Source organism: Herpailurus yagouaroundi, unplaced genomic scaffold (genome assembly GCF_014898765.1).
Source record: "Herpailurus yagouaroundi ecotype Mexico unplaced genomic scaffold, PumYag 308, whole genome shotgun sequence".
NCBI classification, from domain to species: domain Eukaryota; kingdom Metazoa; phylum Chordata; class Mammalia; order Carnivora; family Felidae; genus Herpailurus; species Herpailurus yagouaroundi.
The window spans coordinates 3,266,821-3,282,599 of record NW_024412525.1 but is presented as its reverse complement, the minus strand read 5'-3'; the positions used below and the strand labels follow the sequence as shown (position 1 = coordinate 3,282,599).

Here is a 15,779-nt window from a genome sequence, read left to right as displayed (position 1 = left end):
GGCTCAGTCAGTGGAGCATGCAACTCTTGATCTCGGGGTCGTGACTTAGACCATGTTGGGCATAGAAACTACTTTAAAATAAATAAACAAACAAATAAAATAAAAATAAATTTCATTCCTTCATTTAACACTTATTTAAAAAATTTTTTTTTTCAACGTTTATTTATTTTTGGGACAGAGAGAGACAGAGCATGAACGGGGGAGGGGCAGAGAGAGAGGGAGACACAGAATCGGAAACAGGCTCCAGGCTCCGAGCCATCAGCCCAGAGCCTGACGCGGGGCTCGAACTCACGGACCGCGAGATCGTGACCTGGCTGAAGTCGGACGCTTAACCGACTGCGCCACCCAGGCGCCCCATCACTTATTTAGTACCTCTTACATCCTAGATACCATGTGGTCAGGATTCTTTTGCCCAAGACAAGGGCAACTAGTTGTCACGGAGGTCAGGAGCTACTTGTGTGTCTTAATAAACATACCATTCAACTAATGTGGAGAACAAACACATGCCAATCCCTACCCTTCCTTTGTTCCATGTTTAGGCTCATTCTTCTGCTATTAACCATATGGGTATTATGATCAGTGTGTCAGGCATTCTCCACCTTCATTTGTACTGAACACTGATTTTTTTCTTCTTTTTTTTGATGTTCATTTATTTATTTTTGAGATAGAGAGAGAGCAGGGGAGGGGCAGAGAGAGGAGACAGCAGACAGAGAATCCCACGGAGGCTTTGCACTGTCCACACAGAGCTTGATGCGGGGCTCAGACTCACAAACCGTGAGCTCATGACCTGAACCAAAATCAAGAATCGGATGCTTAACCAACTGAGCCACCTAGGCACCCACTGATGTTTTTCTTAAACAATAAAACAAGTTTACAAGGAAGTCCAGAAAAAATTTCTAGGCCTGCCCACATATGTTATAGTTGCTCAAAAAGTGACCCAGATAGTGCAACAGACAGAAGCCACCTCTAAGTATGCCAAAATGTATCAGTTTCCTGAAAATAGAAGCAAACAAAAAATTTCAACTGAAAAACTGGATTTAGCAGCTATATATAAAAAACAGTATCAATTATTCCTTAAAAATGATTCATCTTCCTGCTTTTATAATTTGTAATAGGAATTACAACTGTTTATGAATTCAAAGTTTTAAGAGAAGAAAAGGCTATTCCTACAAAGAGTCCAAGCCCACACACTCACTCTGCTATGTTGAGATAGCCACAGGAAGCTGCTGCATGAAGGGGTGTCCAGCCCTCGTTGTCCTGCTGGTTTACATTGGCTCTGTTCTCCACCAGAAACTTCACCATGTCCAAATTTTCATCAATACAGGCCTGAAAAGAAAAGTCCATTCATTCACTCGACAAGTACTTATTGAGTTCTACTACGTGCCAGACACTGCTCTGGGCACTGACAATACTTTAGTTGTAATGATATATTAATTTCTATTTCTTGCAATTGCTGATACCAGCGTCCAGAGGGTGACTTGTAAGCTTTGTAATCTTATGCAAACCCCTGAATTGTCTTCAATATTCCAGCTGTGAAACAGGTATAATGACACCTAATCTTATTTACAGTACTATCAGGATTAACTGTGAAAGTGATTTCTAAAGTACTTCAAATGGCTGAGCTGTTTCATCATCATACTATAAAAAAGAGGACACGTTAGAAACTACTAATTGGCTTATGACTTTTAAAACAAAATAGTCGTACAGAATCAAATGCAATTTCCTCAGTGGGAAGCTATAGTTTAAGATTCTAGGGTTGCCAAACAATCCCCGCTTTGGTGAGAAAGGATGAGGTGATCACTTCAAACTGAAGAAACGTATTTTCTTTTCATGTATTTTCTGAATGGCTCCAACCAATATGGCGAAGTATGTTTGTAGTTATGGATAGTTATAGGGATCCTTAGCTGCCCATCACACAGCAACAATTAGGAGAAACAGCCACAAATAGCAATGAGATCTGCAGACCAAAAGGCTGTCTTAATAAATGTACAGAATAAAAAGGATCAATGCCCACATTGATAAAGGTAATCATTATCAGGGCTTTTATCGTTCCAAAACAGTTGGAATAGTTCAGAACCTAGAAACAAATGAAACTCCTATTTTTAATGTCACAAAGTAAGAAAAATCCATTCACACGGTTTCAGATTCTGCAATGCAACTAATATTTAAGAAACTACTACTTGTTGGGAGTTTAAGTATATAATATCCAAGAAGAGTATCCACAATTGTCTGTACAGGCTATTAAAATACTCCTCCCTTTTCTAAATATATATAAGGGACTTAAGTAGTATACATCTTACCAAGAGAACTTATGGGAACTCCCTCTAGAGATAAACCTCATGTCAATACTGCCTGGAAGCAGGGGCATGGATGAACAAAGGTTGATGCACTCTGGATGAAAATTTAACTGGGTAACCCTAGTTACAAAAAGCACCTTTGTTCACTTTTCCCATTTGATACTCTTTTTACAATTACTGAGATTAGCTAACATATCAGCCTAGATTTGATCTGATGCAATGGAATATATTCCTTTAACCTGACCTCTGGAAGCCAGATGACTTTTATAGCCACAATTCATAATGGTCTCTTTTTCAATAAGTAGCTCTAAAAGTTACATTTCTTCTGTGTGTTCTCTTAGGTTTATCAACTTCTACAAGGATTCCTAATTTACTTTTTACTTCTTTACCATGTAGAATACTTCATTATTATTATCACTAAATTCTTCTCATATATTGCATGTCTGCCAGTCTGCAAACCCCAGAGAGTAAGCTTTGGCCAACTCATTGCAGAGTACCTTGCGAAAAACTGTTAACAAAGACTTTTAAGTGAAAGGATGGAAACGGGTACTTTTAAGAAAGGTACTGAAGTCCAAGGAGAAGAAAGTGTCGTTCCCATGTAATAATAAAGGCCTGTATCACGAAGGTCAAATGTGCCATCGTAACCTGCGTTAAAACAGCTGGGTCAACTGCTTCCTGCCTGGTTGCAAAATTTCTTTAGTTCAACAGTCTAAAAACTTAGCTCCGATGGCCACACCACCACCAGGCAGACTTTTGGAAGCCAATGTTTTCAAGATCATTCTTTGCTCTTTGATGATGACAGCAACCAAATCCCAGGGGGCCTAAAATAAGCCCAGTGAGTCCAGGTACGAAACAGGAGAAACTTCTCTTTCCTTTCCTCTTATTTCTCTCCCTTCCTTTTCTTAATCTCCCTCACTCTATCACCCCTTCAGTTTTATTTTTCAGTTCTGTGATATTTTCATCTATAAATCTGAAATTCTTGAAAGAGTATTTTTAGAAGAATGACACTGTGACGATGTTTGGGAAGACAGTAACAAAAAGCTGGCCTGATCTGCAATGTAATTTGGCAGATCATCAATCTCCAAAGAATCCTCTCAAATAAAATAAAGTAGGTCAAGAGTGAAATTATCCCCCATATCCTCCACAAAGTGAAGGAGAGTATATTGTTAAAAACATCAGCTTTGAAGCCAGACAGCCCTGGGATTGCATACCAGCTCTGCCAGTGCGGATAACCTTGAGTGAGGTATGTAACCTGAGTATCAGTGTACTCATCTACAGCATGAGAATACCACCTACCTCATGGGCTTTTGTGGCATTGTTGTTGTTTTTAAGCCACCAGTTTAACAAATAGCAACTTCTTGTAGAAAAAGCACAAACTGTACTAACTCCTCACCCATCACTGCCCTCCCCCACCTCCAGTATCTTCTAGGAGGAAGGCAGTTTGGTTAAAAATGTCTTTGAACTATCAGGATTTTAGAGCTTGCTTATCAAGCCTGACTTCAAAAAATTCCCTTTCTAGGGTAAAGGATCCTGCAGGTTCCCAAATTCAGGAACAATGTGAATAAAATAGTATGTATCAATGGCTAAGCTGAAAGAGAATCATCTTCAGAGACATTCAACAGAGTTGTAGGGCACTCGCTCTCATGAAATATCTTGGAGTGACCATTCTCTGTTCTTTTTTGTTTCGGTCTCCAGAAGAAGGAATATGACTAAAGCCATGAAGGAGAGACAAATAATCACTGAAAACCTTCTCGAGTGAATAACGACTAAATTTAGATGCCCTTCTGCCCACTCCATCTGCAGCTGTGCTGCTGACTCATTCACGACTGAAGCCCGGTAGATGAGCAGATTCACCCATCTGTAAAACCTGGTCCAGGGCCGTGGGCTCCAACACGATGTCTCTAGGCAGAGCTGCAATGAACCTTCCAGACAGATGAGTCTTTTCCTTTCCTTGAACAGGCAAAGGATACTAAAAAAGTTTCTGATGTTACTCATGACATCACTGGGAATATTCTTCTTTGCATTTAGCCCAATTCCTTCTGCTATGGCTTATGTTCATTTCCTTCTGCTTTTCAACCCTGAGGACACACAGAATATTACTAAAATAACAAGTTCTTCTAAGCTCTTTAACAAAAGGAGATATTATTTAATTATTGGTCCAGAGAAATATTAGAAAAATTACCAGATAAGAATTTAAAGTTTCATAAAATCGGCATGTCACATTTCCTTGGCAATGACAAGCTATCTCCAAAGAAAAAGACTTGATTTCACCAATAAAATGATAAAAGAGCACTATGATCTCTATACTGTACCTAACATTGCTCTCTCTATATATCAAAGACAAAAGTGGCTGATGGTTGATCAGTGCCAGAGTTAAATCTGGGAGTGCAGAGAAAGCCTTACAAAACAAAGCCTCCTCCATTCCCAAAATAGCCTGCAACTGTCACCACCACCAAGTGCCGCTGGCTCCAAGAGCTGACCTTGCTCGTGTATATCAGAATACTGCTAAAACTACCTACCTTTGCCCCAGAACAACTCTCTTCCCCACAAACCCAGCTCCAGGTGCCAAGGCAGATGACACACTAGAAGCTGGGCTTAGGGCAGCATAACATCTACGTGTTTGGATTTTTCAGCTCACGCTTGCCTTGATTTCAACAAATCATGCTGACAAAAGTGTTGGGAGATGATGATCTTTGTATTATATCCCCATTCCATACATGTCACTATTTTGTCCTTTAGCCTCTCCAAATTTACATAATTCAATAATAATTGAATAATTAGTATTATTAATTATATTAATACTTGATAATTAATATTATTATTTACATACAAGGTATATATTCAAAATTTATATAATCCCCCAAATTATATAATTTCAACTTTATGCTAAAAACCCTAGCTGCTTGGAGATAACAGCAAAGAGCATAATTTCTTTCACACAAACATTCATCAGCCAAACACCACATTCCTGAATCACCTATATGAACATCTCAAGTCATTGCTAGCAAAGCTAGAACATAAATTCCACTAAAGGCTACTGGTTCACTGATGTAGCCCAAACACCTAGAACAGCATTTGGCACATAATAAGCCCTCCATAGACATTTGTTAAGTGGAAGAATAAATGCCCAAATGCATAGAAAGTCACATTTTCTGTACATTTAGTTGATTCTCAGATATCTAGAATCACCCAAAGACCTGTCTAGGATGCCCAAGGTGATTCCACCAAAATCATATAGCACATCCATGTATGGACTAGGGCCAGGTCAAGGATGTTATATATTGCTGCCTCCCATCCATTTTGTATTGTCCATGTATCTCTTTTCCAGTGGTGTAGTGTGTTAAATGGTGGCCCCCCAAAAGCTATGCCCATATCCTAGTTCCTGGAACCTATGAATGTACCTTACTCGGAAAGGGGTCTCTGCAGATATAATTAAGGATGTTGAGATGACAAGGTCATCCTGAATTATCAAAGTGGGCCCTAACTCTAGTCCTAACTCTAGGACAAGTGTCCTTATAAGAGACAGGAAGGGGGAAATTTGAAATAGCCCAAGGGGAGGAGGCAATGCGACCACAGAGACAGAGACTGAGGTGATATGGCCACAAGTCAAGGAATGTTGACAGTCACCAGAAGCTGGAAGAGGCAAAGAACAAATATTCCCTTAGAACCTACAGAGGGAGTATGGCCTTCACAACACCTGAGTTCCCCACATCTAGCCTCCAGAGTATAAATTCTAGCCTGTGCAATAATAGATTTCTGTTTGTAAAGTTAAGCCACCACATTTACAGTAATTTGTTACTAAAGCCACAGAAAACTAACACAATTGGCAGAGAATAGGAAGTCAGAACCTGAAGTGTCTGCCTCATCCTTATTCCTTGGTATTGATGAAAATTAGAGCTGTGATTCACCCCTTCTTTGCCAGATGAAAAGTGGTCAAAACATTAATTATATCACTTTTTAAAAGACAACTACATTTAATAGAAAGTTCTAGAACACCCCCCCCCCCCCCGCCCCAATCATTAGTCCAAATAGCAAATGCCTTAAAAGACCTGACTGCGGTTCTCACGTTAAGTATTTTGCTGAAAGTATTCTGGCTGCTGACTGAAACTGAAACTAGGATGGCAGTACTGATGAGGAGTTTGCTCTGAAACCCAACATTTCAAAGCTCAAGTCCCCCTGCTCCAGTGAGGTCGCCTCCTCACAGAACAAGAATGTATACCAGTAAATTAACGGTGGTAAAGGAGTTAGTAAATTTGGAAATCTCAATCATCAACAGATCATCACTATGAGAGGGCTTTAATATATTAGTAGTTAAGACAGATCCAAATGCTTGAGTCACTCCTTCCAAGTACCTGTCTCTCTATTCCAATCATGTCATGACATAGTATAACTACTACTCAAGTGAGAATCAGAATAGCATTCTGCTCCAACATGACAGGTGACTCCAGCAACTGTCAGCCCTGTGTGAAAGACTCACAACCCCACTGGCATAGACAGTTTGGCTCCCAGGTGGTGAGAACTATATCTGATTATGTACTCAGTGGTCAGGCAGGCTCTGGACACTGATCTGTAGCCTTTCAGGAGAGATAGCCAAGAGAAACAGCAGAAGTAAAGAATGTTCCATGGAGTGTCATACCGATTAAGATTGTGTTCTCAGTAAATTGGCATAGTACCCACAAGACTGTAAACGTTTACAACTTGGGACCAGAAAACACCTTCCTTCAGTCAAGAGCAAGTATCATATTGCCTAAAGGTTGACAATATTTAGATATCAAAAATATGTTCATTCTGGATGCCAATAAAGCCTACTCTAAAATGTCCCAAGGCCTGACCCTTCAAATGTTGCCTTCAACCTTCTGCATTCTCCATGCATTTATCCACTTGAATGAAGAAAGACCCATTATGTTGTCTTACAGGTATTAGTTTGGCAACTTTGTACCATACAAGGTTATACACATCTGACCTACCTCTTGTTAGATCAAGACAGGTTTTTATAAAGTTGAGTAGAAGGAGAAAGGGCCCAGGAAATGGAAGCAGCATCTTCTTAAAGTCCATGGTTACTCTTCAAACAGACCTTTTAGAGTTCCAATGTCCAAATCTCTGTTTCATTACTCGTTGATAATCCTGATTTTGAGGAACAATAAATGAGGCCTAGTAATTATGGTAAAAATCTCAAGCATGAGTTCCTCTCAGGTCAAAAGAGTGTCCACAGCTTGTAGATACTTCTACAGAAATAAGAAAGCTCTTGCTGAGGTTATTTTCTTACAAATTCTGCACATAAGAGCTGAGGCACACTAAGTATTGGGATGATTCATCTTAACAGACTTGATCAAAAGAAGTTCCTTGGAAAAAGCATATTACAACAAGGATGTAAAAGGAAAGAACATGGTAGTTAAAGCAATAAACACTAGGACTTTTCATGTTACAGATGGAGAAACTAGTCCCAGAAAAGTTAAGTGACTTATTTAAGGTCACATATTCAGAACCACCTAAATGTTTTCTACTTACCAATTTAGAGGCATCCAAAATAGAGTTCATGGGCCAGTCTCCAGATACCACTTGGCTCATGGAACATTTTTAATACCTGATACTATCTTCCTAAAAATAACTTTGCTTTAGCATATATAGGGTAAACTGATATTAGTCTAACTCTCCAATAATTTCATATGAGGAATGTGGTCAATTGGCTGATTTGAGTTGGTCACTCTTGACGGAGACTAAATGCAAAACACAAAGATCCCATTAAAGTGCTTTGGTTACCACTCTGTTTATTAACATGAGTCTGGATTAGAAACCTCCCTCATATCTTGGCTACCTGTCTTAACCACAGCCCCCCAAAGGTCTATTCTGCTGCCAACTTGGCATGTAGAGTAAATTGCTGTCCCAGGGAGAAGGATTTTACTATTTAACTCCAGATCACTCCGTGCCCATAAACAAGTGTTTCATAAGCCGCAAGAGTACGGCCTGAAAGCTATGGCATGGGCAGTGCTCCATGGCTGTCAAGTAAGCCTTGTGAAAAGAAGAAAGGCAATTCTGGGATCTGAGTTAGGTAAGGAGTAAAAGCGACAAAGAAATTACAGGAAGACTGAATTCTCATAAAGCATAAATCAATACAGCAAATTTTATCCCTAAAAGGAGATACTGAAACAAGAGGTTACTATTTTCCCAGCACATTTGATTTCCATCAAGAGTTTTACACAGGCAAAGCTGGTCCTATGAGAATCCATATCACTTACTGGCATGTCTCCCCACACGTAGGGTCCCCTACCCAGTACAGTGCACTGGTTAAGAGGGCAGACTATGGAATAAAGACTTCCTGGGCTCCAATCCCAGGTCTAGTGGTTAGTAGTGTTGTGTTCTTAAAACAAATTACCTCAGTATGCTTCAATTCCCTCATCGATAAAATTATCATACCAATCATGGTACCTACTTCATGGGGTTACGAGTGAGCTAATGGACATAAAAACACTGAGTGTCCAGCATATGGGTAAATACCATGAAAGTGTTAGCTGCTGTTAGTATTATTATTACTACTACTACTTCCTCCTCCACCACCACCACCACTACCCTTGTCTCTAAGACTCAGCAGGAACATTCCTTTTCACACAAGACAGGGCAAGAATTACATACTTAAATATAAATACAGCATAGTCTCTATGTACGTTCTAGTAGGTGCCAACAGACCACAGTCAGGTTCTATTAACAAGAGAAGGAAGTAAATTAAAAGGATTAGAGGAAAGGGAAGACAATGAGCCAGGAGTGGAAGAATGACTCCTACAGCTGCCTACTGGGTTTTGCCATAACAGAGTCACGGCTACAGAGGGGTCCATCAAGTCTATTGTTAGCACAGGCAGAAAATCTGAGAAGACAGATTTAAGTTCCGGATCTGACACTGACTCACATTACCAAAGAACAGGTTAAGAATTTATCTTAGTAATATGCTCCTTGACTGTGAAGTATCTTTCCATTTATTCACGTAACAAACATTTACTGATGCTTATACTACGCCAGACATAGTCCTCAATGGGAGATAAAGGAATCAGAGATGAAGAAGGCTTTACCATTTAGTGGTAGAAAGAGGTATGTAAATGATACACGCCAACAGAAATCATACTCTAATATAAAATGAGTGATATGTACAAAGTATTATAACACAGAGAAAGAAGTCACTAACTTTGGGGGTAACGGGGAACATTTCAGAGAATGGATATTATTCACCTAACTTATAAAATGGAAGGAGTCAGCCAGTTTAAAAAAGCAGGGATGAAGAAAACCAGAAGCAAAGGGAACAGCAATATTGGAGAAAAGGAAAAGGTCTGGAGAAAAGAAAAAAAAAAAGACAGTTTTTTGGATTGGTGAGAGGTTTGGCATGTATGTACTCAGATGGGGGTGAGGGCACACATGAAAATCTGAATAGGGCTTCATTTGCCATACTGAAGAATGTTCATGGGAGATGGAAGGAAGAAAGACGGGTAGGATAGATTGGCAGCAGTGAAAATCCTTATACCTCATGATAAAGAGTTTAACTTTTACTCTGAAGGCAACAGGGAGATGCTAAGTTTTTTAAACCAGAATTGTATCTTAAGAATGATAACTGTGGGGGCACCCGGGTGGCTCAGTCGGTGAAGCATCCAACTTCAGCTCACGTCATGATCTCATGGTCTGTGGGTTTGAGCCCCACGTTGGGCTCTGTGCTGACAGCTCGGAGCCGGGAGCCTGCTTCGGATTCTTGTGTGTGTGTCTCTCTCTGACTCTCTCTCTTTCCCTCTCAAGAAATAAACATTAAAAAAAAAAAAAAAAAAAAAGAATGGTAACTGTAGTGGGAATATGAATATTGAACTGCTGGCAGGAAAAACTCACAACAAAGACACCACTGAGAAAATTATAATCAAGGGCTAGAGAGGATGAGGTCTTGAAGTGAAATATTAGCAGTAGAGACATTGAGGAGGGGACAGACTTGAAAAGAAGCCTCCCTGAAGCAGAAGGGACAGTGTAGCTGATTCGAATGCCTACAGTGAAAAAGGATAAGATTTTTGAGAGCTTAGGACCCTGGGTAGACTGCGACACCACTTAGCCAAAACAGGGAATATAAGGAAGTCTTAGAAGTCTTTTCTGTTGCTGATTCCTACCTAGTGCTAATTTCTGTTAAAGCCTGAGTGACTTATATCCAGGAACTACATCTGAGCAGCAAGATAGCATGTACTGCTTGCTGCCCTTTCCCTATTAAATAATCCTAAAGTGAGCCCAGGGAAAACATGCCAACCAGCCCAACCTCACAGCTGTTCTTAGGCCCTCCCCCCGCCCCACAGCAAAGCTTCGTTGTTGGGTCAGTGTCATGAATACGGTGGCATGGCCCTGGCACAGCATTACTGTACAGGAGCCCACAGAACAGGGGAATTGAGGTGACGGTAGAAAGCTTCAGCTACTGCTGCAATCTCTTCAGAGTCACATGTTAGTGATAACAATGGTGACTTTACAACCCAAGAGGACACCTCCAATTTTTCCTCTAAAATTAAAATCTTTGGGATAGAAGAAGGTTGGTAAATTAGAAGCATTTTGTTTTGACCTTGTGGTATTTTAAAAATAATGATTTTTCACATTAAAAATTTCACATTCAAGATTTTTAAAAAATTAGAGTATCTGGGGGCACCTGGGTGGCTCAGTCAGTAAGCATCCAACTCTTGATTTTGGCTCAGGTCATGATCTCATGGTTTGTGGGATTGAGCCCCCCTGTCAGCATGGACCCTGCTTGGGATTCTCTGTCTCCTCTCTGCCCCTGCCCTTCTCACTCTTCCTTTAGTGCTCTCTCTCAAAATAAACTTAAAAAAAACAAAAACAAAAACAAACAAAAAAAAAAAAAAACAAGGTACCTGGGTGGCTCAGTCAATTAAGCATCCAACTTCAGCTCAGGTTATGATCTCATGGTTCATGGGTTTGAGCCCCACATCAGGCTCTGTGCTGACAACACAGAGCCTAGAGCCTGCTTCGGATCCTCTGTCTCCCTGTCTCTCTGTCCCTCCCCTGTTCACATGCGTGCACACTCTCGTTCTCTCTCAAAAATAAATGAACATTAAAAAAAAAATTAGAATATCTGACAATGCAAAGAAACAATTAGTTGAAGTTGAGCAGCAGTTACCTTCTCTAAGCAGAGCATGAGTACCTGACGCCCCACACCCCACCATTCTCTACTGTTTTATACCTACGCTGCTTTATCAAGTTATATTACTTGCCCATCCTCTTTAGGCATTAGCCCCAAATATTTTATTATGAAAATGTTTGAACATACAGAAAAGTTGAAAGAATTTCACAGTGAATACCGATTTACCCTAACGTGACCTGTAGTCCACCATTAACACTGTGCTATACTTCATCAGGTGTCCGTCCCATTGCAGACATTCTTAATAATGTCCCCAAATACCTCACAAACATGTCATTAGCAAGAGTTCAAAACTTGTTTGGAGTACTCTATTTCTTTTGAAGTAAAATTTACATACAGTGAGAAGCACAGATCTTAAGTACACATTCACTGAGTTTTGATAAATGTATACACTTGTGCTATCCATCACCTCAGGCATTTCAGCATCTCTGAGGCATCTAACCCCTGGGACACAGAAATGTTTTCCTACACTGCTCTGACCTCAGCACTGTCAGTGGCCAAGGAAATGCTGGCTATCAGTGGAAATATAGTTGACCTCTCTTAAGGTAGCATCTTATTTCTGCTGGGCCTTAACAGACCAAATCTGGGTATAATCAATTTTGCTGATAATATGAATTCACTATTGGGGCTGAAAGAGAAGGCACTAATGGTTAAGACTTTAGAAATCTAAATAACTTGTTTTTTCCTGAAAGCATCAAGCTCAATAATATAAGTAACGTGGCCTACAGTTTAATCCTCAGACCACTATATCCTAGATATAGGATAGTGGAATGAATAATAAAGAGCAACAGATAAGACAAACATCCCTTGAGGTCACACCTAGAAGAGTTACACTTCACTCTCCTTGACTAGCTTGGTGGTAGTGCGGAGGTCACCAGGAAAGCTCCTGTTATTTACTGATTAAGAGGCAACATTCCCGGGATGCCTGGGTGGCTCAGTCGGTTAAGCGTATGACTTCGGCTCAGGTCATGATCTCACGGTTTGTGGGTTCGGGTCCTGCATCGGGCTGGATGCAGCAGCATCGGGCTGCTCTGTGCTGACTGCTCAAAGCCTGGAGCCTGCTTCAGATTCTGTCTCGCTCTGCCCCTCCCTAGTTCATGCTCTGTCTTTCAAAAATGAATAAATGTAAAAAGATGTTTTTTTTTTTAAAAGAGGCAGTATTCCTAAGCTCAAGAAAAGACCAAGAATAGCAAAAAAGTAAAAACTTCACCTTTTAAAGGTAGAATAATGGGGAAGTGAAAACCTAAAAAAAGGATTCAAAATTTACCGTTAAGTCAAAGACTTTCCATGTAGCCCAACAATGCAATTGCATCCCTTTATGGAAACGAAAATGAGAAATGCCCCGTCTCCTTTGATGGTAAGTGCTTACTTATCTGAAATCAAATACAAGCCTCCTGAAGCTCTTCACTGGCAGTGTGCTCAGAATAAGTTGAACGTTGCCAAGACAAAGAATTTCAGACACTGTTGCAGAGGTGCTGAAGGTTAAGGAAAGAGTGTGTGTTACCTTGTTCTTTCAATCTATCTCAACTGTCTCATCTATGGAGTGGCCTTGAGCCCCAGCTCTGAGCAACTGTATATCTAGGACAGAGGTAGAGGGCAAATTTCAGAACAGAATGAGGGACATTACAAGACACTGTACAAGCAAAAGAGTGTAACTTTAATGTCACAGCCCATCCCAGGCTTCCTACAATAGAGTTTCCTGGCTGTATGATAGAAAGCACCACCAAACTTAACCTTCCTTTCATTTCAGGGTTGACAGGAGGACACATGAGATAACAAATATGAAAACAGATTTTTAAAAAGGTAAGTAGTACATAAATCCAACTATTGCTATCAATGCACGCTCTCTGTGTTATTTTAGAAAACAAACTGAGTATTTTAGGCTTTGTAGGTCATATACACTCTTGCAGATACTCATCTCTGCCACCATAGTATGAAAGCAGCCTTACATAATACTACACCAATGAGTATGGCTGTGTTCCAATAAAATTTTATAGATCCTGAAATTTGAATTTCGTGGAAGTCTCACATATCACAAAATATTATTCTTCTTTTGCTGTTTTCAACTAATTAAAAATGCAAAAACCATTTTCAGCTCATAGGCTGTACAAAACCAGGTAGCGGGCTGGATCTGGCCCATGGCTATAGTGTGCTGACACCCAATTTAGAGCACTGGCAAAAAAAATTTGAGTTCAAATGCTAGCTGCGAAATTTAATGGCTATAAGACCATAGGTAAGTTACTTAACTTCTCTCTGCCTCGGTTACTTCATCTTTAAAATGGAAATAACAATAATAGTTTTCCCATAGTGTCAAGTTATGAGGACTACGTGACTTCCTATGTGTAATGTTAAGCATGTCACTGGCACAGTGTAACTGCTCATGCATGTTGCTTCTAGCTATTGCACACCATTCCCATAACAATTCTCCAAACGTGCCACACTTTCATACGCCTCTATGCATTTATACCTGCCATTTCCTAAGCCTGGAATGTACTTCCCTGCTTAGAGCTTCCACATGGTCTCAAAGACTTAGTTTTTTGTTTGTTTGGTTTTTTTTTTTAGTCCCCTCCTCCCACAAAGACTTAGTTTAACATTACTCCTCTTAGTTTAACATTACTCCTACAGTTAAGCGTATGACTTCAGCTCAGGTCATGATCTCACGATTTGTGGGTTCGGGTCCTGCATCGGGCTGGATGCAGCCTGCCTTGACTGTCCTTCCCAACCTAGCAGACGTAGTCACCGCCACCTGTGTTTCTAAGGGCCTATTATAGTGCATTTTGCATTCTACTGTAGTTATCTCCGGCAACTTCCCAACCAGACGGGGACCTCCTTCTATGCAGACTATCTATGCCTTACTAATTGTATCCCCAGGGCCTAGAATAGTGCTCTACACACAGAAAGCATTCAATATATATTTGCTTAATGGTCTTATTAACAATACAGAACAGAACCTAATACATTTAGTGTAACTAGGATAGAAATCTCCTGGTTATATGACAAACATGTGACTGTAACTAAATATGAAAATAACTTCAAATATCCTATTTTTAGTCTAATCAATCATGTTAATATTCATCCCTAAGCATATCCAGTGAGCATCCAGTTTGTCCTGGCACAGTTAGCTAGTAGCCAACATCTCAGAATCCATACAGCAAAAATCGCAATACCAGCTTTTAGTAATGCAAAAGTCCATCTCCCACCTCAATTTACACAAAATAATCTGTGTTTGGTAGTGAGTGAAAGAGGGAACTAAACAGTGAAATCTGAAATTTCCATCAACATAACACTGCATATGGCAAAAAAATAAGAAGTTAACAGAAGGGGAGCCCTTTTCTGATCTTGCTCTTAAACTCTTACAGAAATAGTCAGTGATCAAAAGGCTTCACCAAAGCCACTGAAAGAGGTATGTTTCCCTAGCCAATTAGGATCCTAACTAAAACAGAGTTACCTGGGCAACCCAAAGCACCACCCTTGCCACTCTCAGCCTGCCAGCGATGTTCTGCCCCTCTGTTTAGACCTCTGCCAGGCAAGCTACGATACCGTGCCAGCCGATTCTGTGCCAGACACATGACCTCTGACAGAAGGTTCCTTGTGTCTGGTAATATGGGGCTAACCACCACACCTGGCATACTACCTCTTAAATGTCAAAGCTGTTTTGGAAGGGCAGGTTAGGAGGGGGAGGGACTTCAAAGTAATTAAATAGTGAACATTTCCTGAAAGGTTAATTTAATGTCATCAGAATCAACCACGAAGAGGGTCCCATGAGGACTCAGATCACAGCGTGCCAGACAACACTAACATGACATACCATGAAGTAGAAACTTTGCATTTTCTACATTACTGTCACCTTTGTAAAATCCCAGCTAGCTGCTGTGGAAGTAACATCATAACTGGTTTGTCCCTGGGTTTCCATTTTTGCTTTCTGTGCTGTGAGGGGGTGGGGGATGGTGGTGTGTACCATGCACAGGCTGAGAATTCTCAGTTTCTCCAGAGGTCTCTTTCCTCTTCTAGGCCGTGAGATCGCACACTGTGACAATCTGCCAAACTTAAGGAATAGAAAACTCAACATATAAAAGATATTTCTGTTAGGAATATGCTACATTTTTGTTATTGTCATTGTTCTTATCACTTCTATTATTATCATCATGCTCCTCCTCATCATTACCATTTTCTTCAGTGCCTGGAAATGGCTTCATATATAGTATTTGAACACTGTTGAATCTGGTGACTCTCATGATTGCTAATTCATAACACAGTTATTCTAGACACATCAACAACTTAAAAAAAAACTTTCTTAATGTTTTATTTACTTATTTATTTATTTA

The 15,779-nt window shown here is 40.2% G+C and overlaps 1 protein-coding gene across 7 annotated transcripts in view; it reads right to left on the bottom strand.

Moving 5' to 3' along the window:
- PPP1R12B (protein phosphatase 1 regulatory subunit 12B) overlaps positions 1-15,779 on the bottom strand; it is a 215,597-nt gene that overhangs the window by 159,120 nt on the left and 40,698 nt on the right. For all 7 annotated transcript variants that reach the window (XM_040462282.1, XM_040462281.1, XM_040462276.1 and 4 more), the window contains exon 2: positions 1,196-1,326. In XM_040462282.1, coding sequence (XP_040318216.1) covers positions 1,196-1,326 — 131 coding nt within the window. The remainder of the gene's footprint in view (positions 1-1,195; positions 1,327-15,779) is intronic.